A 9979-nucleotide genomic window follows, 5' to 3' on the forward strand; every position below is an offset into this window, starting at 1 on the left:
TCATAGGTCTGTAGAAAGTTCTCCTTTTCAGCTTTTAAAATGAAGGATTAAAATTAGGAGCCTCTTCTTTTCTTCAGTCATCCCTCAAATTGTATCCTATCACCTCTACTTGATACTCTAGGCCAGATTTCTAACACATGTCCACAGACACCCCAGCAATATTTGTAAGAATACTTTTATGCTTGTAGCTCTGCCCCCAGTTGGTAATGTCAGTGTATCTTTATCTGTAATTGGCCTGTTTCGTGTACAGCTGCTGAATTTGGATTTTTTTGCAAGAGCCAATGACTGTACACACACTTAAATGCTGCAAAATATAAGCCTACGTTATTAGGAAACCACCAAAGCTAGGTGTGAATTGATGCAAAGTAGATGGGTGTACACTCAAATGTGTGTGTGTGTGTGTGGCTGAGATAATTAACCATGAATATTTGGTATACATGTATGCATTTTTGCCTGTGCATTTGTCCAGATGTGTGCACTGGTCCTTTGTGTCACTTTTAGAAACTTTTTATGACAAGTTGAGCACTGAAGCCACTGTGAAATCCTCTGTCTTTCAGATGCATAAAGATCATTTTCCCCTCTTCATGTCAGAGGCACAATAAAAGACCATCACTTATGCAGTGCTTGTCTAAGTTCCCAAGTCCCGAGATGCACAGCTATTTACCACTGATTAATAGCCTTGCATCTGTAAGCAAGAGCGAAGACATTCTAAGCAGTTCAGTAATAAGAGAAAAATTAGAAAATATAGGGACTATATATTACTTCTTTACGGGCTCTGTATCAGCCCATAATGTATGAGAAACAGCACAAACTGACCTGAAGTCTCAACACACACTGATCCACCTTGGAATAAGCATCAAAGGATATCAAACACATTTAGAAATGTAAAGCAGTTACTCCTCCCATATGGTTTATTTAGAATCTCAGAGTTTTCTAAGCATGAGTAGCAGTGACGCCCATTTTTCTTTCCAACATGCAAAAGGCACAAGAAAGTGATAAACGCGATTCTGTGCAAAGTGTCTCTAAGAAAATACACAGCGAGAAAATTACTGAAACGAGCTCCCAATGAAAGAGAAAGCCATAGCATCTTCAGGAAAGTGCTGAAAAGTTCTGAAAATGGCTGCATTTTTCAGAGTCTCGATGCTCAGTCAGTGAAAGATGCTTTGCAAATCCATGAAAGGATATTCAAGTCACAGAGCCATGAGGCTAAAAAACAAAACAAAAAAACTCCTTCTATAAAATGGAATTCAGACTAGAAGTTAACATAATTTATATGAGGGAAACAAATGAGGCTTTTAGTAAAAGACACAAGTTAAACATTTTTTAAAAAAACAACATAGAAAGTGGATACATTCTAAGAGCAGCTCAATTAAAAACACTAGATTTCATGGAAATAATAGAAAAAGGGATACTTAAATAATGCAAACCCACTTTGACATTGCCCATCTACTGTCTCTTCCCCCCACTGGCTCTGCCTTCCCTGCTTCCAGACAAGGCCCCAGCTGACAACAACGTAGGAGTGTCTACGAGGAGAGTCTCTGCTACTTGCACCTGTGAAATGTGTGATGTGGCCAACGAACATTTTGAAAACGTAAATGTACAGAACAGAGTATCCAGATCCCATTGTTTAACCTGGTGCTTGGGAGACTGTCCGGGGTGGCCATCTCTCTGCCACCAGAATCTGCCTACTCTGGAGGCTGTTTCACACCGCGGTAGGTGTGGGAGCCCAGTCAACGCCCGAGCGCAACACGCAACGTTCACTACAGTTTAATACTTCAACCTAAAAAAAAGGCATTTACAAGTTGACTTATTTTTGTTGCCTTATTTCCTTGCAGTATAAGTTTCTACTTCTAGACTATGGAATGTTACATTAACAATAAGTATTCATATCTTGCTTCAAATTTCATTACAGTTACTGAGGATTCATCATGATTTCACACAGCACAGAGACACCAAACTAAACACCAAAGAGCCAGCATTAGATGTATTTTTTCTTTAAATACCAATAAGCAAAATATCCCATTCCTCCCAGAGATCCCATGAGGAAGGAAGCTCCGAAGAAGGACGGGGGTTTCCGTTTGACCAGCCTGAAAGCATTGGGCACCACGGCTGAGAGGAGGGTGGTGTGTATGTCTCCTAAAACTTTCCTGAAGGCAAAGCGTTTTTGTATCCTGTCAAAGAAAGACTGTAGGTTGGGTCTGCTGCCATCTTCCCAGTATTTCTTAGAAAGTCCTAGAAACTTGAGGCGGTGCAGTGTGGCTCCCAGCAGGACATCAGCCAAAGTAAAGACACATCCGCAGAGCCAGAGTTCACACTTCTGCCCTGGAGAATGAAGCCACAAAACAGACATGATAAGAATGACCTGCTGTTTGGAAATTTAGGGCTTGACACTAAGCCCACAAAAGGCTAGGGGATTTTAGCAGTGTTTTGCCCTACTGTTTCCTAATGATTTTTCAAGGAAGTGGACCAGACCCTATGGCATCTGAAAAATAACGGCCAGGACACCCGGCTTTGGATTTTGAAGCAGCTCAGGTCCCTTTTTTGTTGGATGGTTAAAGATAGGAACCTAACTAATTTGCAGCAAGATAGAGGGTTTTCATGGTCTACTGGTGGTGCTCAGAGCTCATTTTGTGGGCACTTCGTGGGGGCCATGCCCCTCACCATTGATTGGTGGAGGGTGTTTTCATTCAGTTTACATTGCTATCACTTTTCTTGCCCTGCTCCTTGCTGCTGGTTGGCAGAAGGCATCTTCCCTCAGTCTACATCCCTGCCACTTTTTATTTTGGTTGATTTTGCAGGAAATCATGGCCAATGCTGGATTTCCCGATGATCACAGCAATCACAGACAAGCTGTTTTTTGTTGTTTCATGGTTTCTGCAAAATGCGTGAAACTGTGATTTAGGTATATCCCTATCTATAGATAGTAGGTCCCATCCTGCCCCTGATAAGTCTAGTATAGAAACTCCCCAGCTGTCCTAAACACTCATGCAGAGCAATTCCACATGCCCTTGGCTACTGGCTGGATGTTGTCAGATGCTTTGGAAATGAAGGAAGTGTCTCATTGTCGTCCCCAGTAACACTCCCTATTTTCTACTTTAGGGATGTCAGAAATACTTAAGAATTAAATACTCTTCCAGCAGGACTTAGCACAGCAGCCAACCCATGCCAGCAGTCTGGGGCTGTTGCTAAGGGGGCTCTTTTTGCCTCTTTAAACTCCTGACTTTCTTGAGGCTGGGTTTTTGATTGTAGCCATGTTGGTCTAAGAGCACAGGCAGGCAAGGTTCTTGGAGTAGATGTGATATCTTTTATTAGACCAACTGGCAGAGCTGGCCCATCCTCTCCTGTGGCACCTGTGGCTGCCTGGCGCCCTGTAGCCACCACTGCCAGCTTCATGTCTGGCTCCTCGCCAGCCCCTCCCCCCGCTGGTGACACTGCTGCCAGCTTCTTCACGCTCCCCCTGCCAACACTGCCTTCTTCGGCTGCTCACCACCCCCCACTGCTGACGCCACCGCTGGCTTCTTCGCATCAGGGGGCCCCAAAATTATATGTTGCAGGGAACCCCCAAAAATTGTGGGCCGGCCCTGGTAGTTGGAAATAAGTTCTTAGCAGGCTATCTGGCACAGTCACCCTTCTTCAGGCATAGGAAGTCTCTGTTGTTCTGAGACTCTGAGGAATGAGAGAAGCTAAAAGTGTGACAAGATGTCAGTGAGAATGTAAATAGGTAGAAATTAAGAAAACAAAAAGTAAAGTAGGGAAGGTGAGGAGTGCGGGGGAGAGCAGGGGAAAAAAACCAAAAGTGAGTAAGGGAGACTCTACAGTGGTGGTAATTGAAGGTAGAAAAGAGGCAGTTTGTAAAAAAGCAAATGGCTGGAGACTGGGAAGACAAATGGCAGAAATGTAGGGGAGAAGGGGGGGAAAAGTGTAAAAGGTCAGGTCTGGCAGGTACCTGGTGAATCAGATGTCAGGCAGCTTATAACTAATATGCCATAAATCCAATGTCTATATTGAGTCCATGATTTTTTGTATCCAGTAGGTGATGAAGTGAAGTTCATAGGCTTGTCTGTGAAAGGTAATTGCTCTCTGAGGATTAGAACTGAAAGATCAGAGAGGGAGTGGTTGTCTTGTGACAAATGAGCCCCTACAGGTAGTTGGGTGTTCTTGTCTTTGATAGATTTCCAGTGTGCATTCATTCTGGTGCACAGTTGTTGTTTGGTTTCTCCTACATATTTTCCATCAGGGCATTTGGTGCAATGGATGAGATGTATAACACTTCTGGAGGTGCAGGTGTAAGAGCCAGGAATGGTGATGGATCTGTTGTGGGGTGTAGTTATAGTGGGGATGGCGAAGATGTGTTGGCAAGGTTTGCATTCCTTGTCCTGGCATGGTCTGAATCCATTCGGTGTGGTTTGGATTGTTAAGAACTTTTTTCCAACTACTCAGTTGGTCTAATAAATGATATCACATCTAGTCAAAGAACTTTGGCTGACTTCCTTGAGGAAACTCTTCAGCGCTTCTGTGTTTGGAGTCAGGTTTCAAGGGGAGTCAACATTTAGTGTAGACACTGAGTATGAAAGAGATGTCACAGGATTAGAGGCTGTGATAGTGCAGAGAGATTTCTGTAGAGGTTCTGGCCAGGAAGAGCTTTAAACACTTCCCAAATATCCTCCTATCCCTGCACTATGCTAACAGGGATAAAACACCAGGTGAACCTTATTAGCAGCAGCAGGTGATAACCTGAGGGGTGTGGTATATAGGGAAGGGTAGGTAGGAAAAAAAAATACAGGGGCTTGGGGAATGAAAGGCAGAGGAAGCAGGTCAGAGCTCATCTTCCCTTTAGGGTTTGGCTGAAGAAAGCTCTTTCTTAAACATAGTCTGCACTAGGGTGGTGGGGTGCTTTAATTATTTGACTTTTCAAGGCAAATAGAAGATAAATGATTTATAGATAAAGCAGTGGGTAGAACCTTTAGTGCCAAAGACTTTAGTGCAGAAACTACCCTCCAAAAGAAAGCCATTGAATGAAGCATAGAGTTGCAGGGCAATGCTGCAATGTCAAACCAGTTTGTGGAGCAGAGCACTTAAGCCTAGACCTCTGCATAAAAGACAGGGTTTGCAGAGCCTGTGAGACTACCTGCAGTAGTAGACCGTGGTGTCTGGTCTCAGATATGGGGTGCAGTTATAAAAGATTAATCTTCAGCCTGAAGGTTCAAGTGCATGATGCTTTGTCTGGGATACTTCCAATTGTCTTAAATACACAAGGAAAGTTTTCTTCAGAGAGTGGAGATAAGATGATACATTTTAGGCTAGATTACAGCTGACTTAGTGCTTTGCTGGTTGTTTCTCACTGTTAGGTAAATAAATGTTAGCTTAACACCTGCCTCGGTGACTGACGTGCCAAACTCTGCAAATGGTTTAATAATAGCATGTGTGAGATTCATAACCCTGTGATCTCTGTGCCTCATACTTACAATGTAATCAGTTAAGGAGGAAATTCAATAGGTTCTTTTCCAATCCCTTGATTAAGCAAGTGAGGAGAAAAATAATTTTGGAAGTGCTTAAACAATTTTGATGCCTGATGGTTTTTTTTTTTTTTTTTTTTTTTTTTTTTTTTTTCCCCATTGCTCAATAGCTTGTGGGACTGTATGAAATACAATCGGCTCTTGTATTGGCTCTGCAGTGCACCGATGGAAATACCTGTGAACTGTATTGTGTAACAGGGCATTAGTCTGTGAAGAACACAGTGTTGATCTGAGGAAATTCCAGAGGGCAGAAAGGGAAATGCTTGGTGGGAGAGAGACCCTGTCCTGGACTGGGGGACTAAAGAGCAGAGTGGCTGAAATCACTGTAGGACAGAACCTGAACTGCAGTCTACCCACTGCTAAACATTTCTGATCGACTCTCACAAACCCCAAACTATAGTTGCATGAAAATTGGCCCCCTCTCCAGAGCCCACCCTTTCCTGCCCAGGCAGCATTGCAGACTGGGCCCATGCGCTACTACATTAATCCTGTAGTGTCATGATTCTGTGAGGAATGTTTAAATGAGGACACATCACAGCTCTGTTCCACCCTGTTTGAACAAATTAGGACAGCCAAATCAGAAACTGAGAGATGCTAGTTGGATCCAAAGGATGCCAAGTATTCTGTCCTGAGGAAACCTGATCACTGCCCTCTTTCCCCTCCTCAGGATGATGAAAAGCCTCTGTTGTCTTATTCAAAATACAAGAGGGAAACCCCAGGATTTTTGGTGTCCCGATGCAATAGTGGGGAAGCGGAACTGTGAGTGCTCTCCACTGGCTCAAGTTACCCATAGACCATGGTCTGTCCAGGAATGAAGATGCTGCCCTCCTTGCTGTAGTGTGAAAACCAAATATGTACTGCAATCAAACCAGCTTCTCCTTTTTTGCCATTTAGTATAGCTATTAGTTATTGCTTTATTAACCCATTCCACAGCTGGGTGAATATCCATGCACTTCACACAGAGCCCTTGTCTGGCAAGCTCAGAGGCTAATGATCATTAGACAAATGAGGCAAAGACATTTTATGGCATTGCCTGTGCAAGAAACAGCAAACAAGGAGTGCCTGCTGGCCTTGAAGGCTGGAACAATAGATCTAATGTTAATTGCAAGGCCTCATTTTTATTGGCTTGGCAGCTGGCCTAATACTGCCAGAGGCCCAGAGTGGGTGGCAGCACCAGTGTCTAATTAATCAATAAATTGTTTCAGTAGCTAATGAATCACTAGCACATTGCAGCTGGAAGTCTCCTGGGCACCTTGTGGGAATCTGAGGATAGTCAGTCCCAATGCAAAGGCAGTCTGTAGTAGAGAGAGAGAGAATTTTTCTGTCCCATCCCCAGACTCAGCTGGCAGGGAGAGCCCAGGGATCTTGCAAAATGCAAGTTCCAGCTTATTTTGGACAGGACATGCTGTGCTGCGCTGCGCAGGCTGCAATGACACAAAACTACACTTGGAGGTGAGCTGCCTTGGGGGAAAGGAAATGGCTTCACTCTAGGAGGGCTCTGTTGAAGTTTAAACATATATATATAAGCTTCATTTCTCAGAGCTTTTCTCTCCAGGACAGTTCTGGTCTTTGGGGAGTTACTTTCTCTTAGCTCAGAGGGCAAATTTCAGTTCAGTGCAGAGGTGGAGGCCCCAGGGGTGGCAGTCCCAGCAGGATAAAGCCTTATCTGGATTCAACCAGCCAGAACACTGAAGGCTGGAGCTGTTGTAACATAACTCAGACTCCAGGGGAGGTGCCAAAGAAATGGCACAAACTGGGGAGAATATGGGCATCTAGTGCTATGAAGAAGGCGATGGGAGCAGCTTTGCAGGAAGGCAGAAGGAAACCAAGTGTATTCAGCTGACAACTCTTCAGAAAGGCACTTTTGGGAGGACAAGGTTCAACGGACACAAGCTAGTCGAGGAAAAGTTTAGGCTGGACATAAGGAAAAAATTATTTTCCATAAGGGTATCTAGAATCTGGAACGCACTCCCAGCAGAGGTGGTGCGGTCACCATCCCTGGAAGTGTGCAAGAGGAGCCTGGACAAGCACCTTGTTGAGCTCATTTGAACCCAATTATCTCCTTCCCATGGCAGGGGACCAGACTCGATGATCTTACATGTCCCTTCCGGTCCTTTTATTCTGTGATTCTATGACATTAACAGCAGCCCTTGACTTTGTGCCCAAGAGGCTTCAGCCCAAAAGGCACGGTCATGAGGCATCAATCCACTGACTTGAAAGCATTGGTATCAGAGTTAACAGGGCTAATCTTAGTGTTTATGGAGCCTGCCTGCCATCTTTGCCCTGGGACTGATACACCTCCCATCCCAGCCACAGCCCGCTTTCTTGCCCTGCAGCGACGGCAGCTGCAGGTGCATGACTGACTAGTCCTGAGCTCCACTCCAGCCCAGGGATGCAAAGGTCTGGAGCCCTTCCAGCCCTGCTTGTCACTCTGCTCAGGAGCCCTGGTGTTATGTTTTGTAGCTTCCATCAGAGCACCAGAGTGTGCCAAGTGCATCACCAGACACAGGCAGTGCCCACACCACTGCCCCAAAGGACTTGCAATCTCAGTGTGTCTGTGAAATGTGATGAGTGAGGGTGAGAAGCACAATGTAAGGGGAAGGTACCAAGTGAAATGTTATTAGAGAAGTCCTTGGGATCCTTTAGCAGTGAGGAGGCAGTCCCCTCCTTGGCAGTTACAGGCCAGGGGGATTAGTCTGGCCAGGGACAGATCCTGACAGTGGTTGTCCATATATCCGGCCTTCCACTCCCCTCTCTGCTGTGCAGCAGTTTAGTTCCAGCTGGAGCCTTCCCTCTGTTCCCATGCCAGGGTCCGTTTGGGAAGGGAACCCTGTTGGGTTGATTTGCTCTTGTTGAATAATCAGCTGCTTTTTCTTCAGCAGGCTTTCATTCCCTGTGATTGACTGTTAATTAAATCTTTATTCTCTTCTGCTGACATTTGAGGCACTAGCCATAAAACACCAGCCATCTCTGAGCAGCACACAGGATTTTTCCATTTATTTTCCCCTGAGTTGTCCCGGAGCAGGGGGATTGGACTGCCCACATTCCAAAGCCTCTGTGGCCAGACAGGTGCTTCTTACTGCTTATGGTAGGCTCCTGTTATGGCCCCCACCCTTATTACAGAGCATTCAAGAGGAACCCGCAGAGCTGCACCATGTGTCCTTGGAAATATCCTTGCTTTTCAGGAAGGCTGTAGCTTTCTGACAGGCAGCAGTGCCTGCCTCTTGCAAACCCAGACACAGGAGGCTGAGCTGCCATGAAAATAGCAGAACTGGAAGAACTAGAGGGAAACAAAATGACAGGGAAGAAAAACCTGACATCTGAAGTGTGTCCAGTGCTGTGTATATGTTGGGATGTATATTTTACAGTGGTAAAAGCTACTTACAGGCTGTTAGGTTTGGGTTCTAGTCCCAGCTCTGACCGTGGCTTGCTGTGTGACTTCAGGAGAGTGATTCGGAGTCCATTTCCCTACCTAGTGGGTGGGAGGCTGAGTCGATTGCTATTTGTGACACACTTCATAGGATGCGGTAGTGGAAGGTATTACAGAAGTGCAAAGAGCTATTGTTTATATTATGAACTGGTTTTCCCCGCCTCTACACACTAAATATAGGTGATCAAGACTGCCCATATGCAAGTGCAGGCCTAATTTAATTGCTTTGTTTGAATGCAAAAATTGAGCACCAGTAGCATATGTATAAATGGTGTTTTCGGACATGAAAATCATAGACTCATAGAAAAGTAGGGCTGGAAGGGACCTCCAGAGCTCACCCAATCCAGTAGTTCCCAACCTTTTTTTATAGTGCGGACCAGCAAACTCACTCAACGAATTTTGGTAGACTAGATATAGAAGCAATCTAATTTACATATTTAAATTTAATTATTATGGTGTGGTGGGGAGGTTGTGAGGATTGGATCAGGTTGGGGAATTGCAGCCATGGGCATCAGGGGACCCTGCAGGAGAGGGGGCTGTGCAGATGGTGGCCCAGGAGGACCAGCAGGGGCCGCCTGGGAAGAAGGGGCTCTGCTGCCTTCCCTAGGAGTATGCAGCAGAGCTGCCTCCCCACTCTCTGCCCTGGGCATTTCTATGTCTGCACCCCCCCGCCCCCCAACGGGTGGAGCTGGGGGGTTCTGCCCAGCCTGGTGTAGGCCCTGGTATCTGCTGTGTGGGCAGTGCCTTGCCAGGCACAGCCATGGTGGTGGGAGCGGAATGGGGTGCATGGAGCTGGCTGCCTCCCTCCTGGGGATGCCCCACTGCTCAGCTTTAACCCGGGCGGACAGACAACCCAGCAGCCAACCCTTCACAGCTGTGACCCGGGGGTTGGGAACCTCTGATCTAATCCAACCCCCTGCTCTAGGCAGGATCATCCTTATCCCAATCATTCCATACAAGTCCTTGCTTAACCTATTCCTTAAACTACCCAGTCAACCCTGTTCCAAAATTACGCGGCATATTGCCCAGAGCA

The 9979-nt window shown here is 45.7% G+C and overlaps 1 protein-coding gene across 2 annotated transcripts in view; it reads right to left on the bottom strand.

Moving 5' to 3' along the window:
* Window positions 1–875: 875 nt before the first annotated feature.
* The window catches only part of GDAP1L1 (ganglioside induced differentiation associated protein 1 like 1), a 63259-nt gene continuing 54155 nt past the window's right edge, over window positions 876–9979 (bottom strand). For both annotated transcript variants that reach the window (XM_019509839.1, XM_019509840.1), the window contains exon 6: window positions 876–2322. In XM_019509839.1, the coding sequence (XP_019365384.1) occupies window positions 1979–2322 (344 nt within the window). In that variant the 3' untranslated portion in view covers window positions 876–1978. The remainder of the gene's footprint in view (window positions 2323–9979) is intronic.

The sequence above is a fragment of the Gavialis gangeticus genome, unplaced genomic scaffold (genome assembly GCF_001723915.1).
Source record: "Gavialis gangeticus isolate Ggan-Ray unplaced genomic scaffold, GavGan_comp1, whole genome shotgun sequence".
NCBI classification, from domain to species: Eukaryota; Metazoa; Chordata; order Crocodylia; family Gavialidae; genus Gavialis; species Gavialis gangeticus.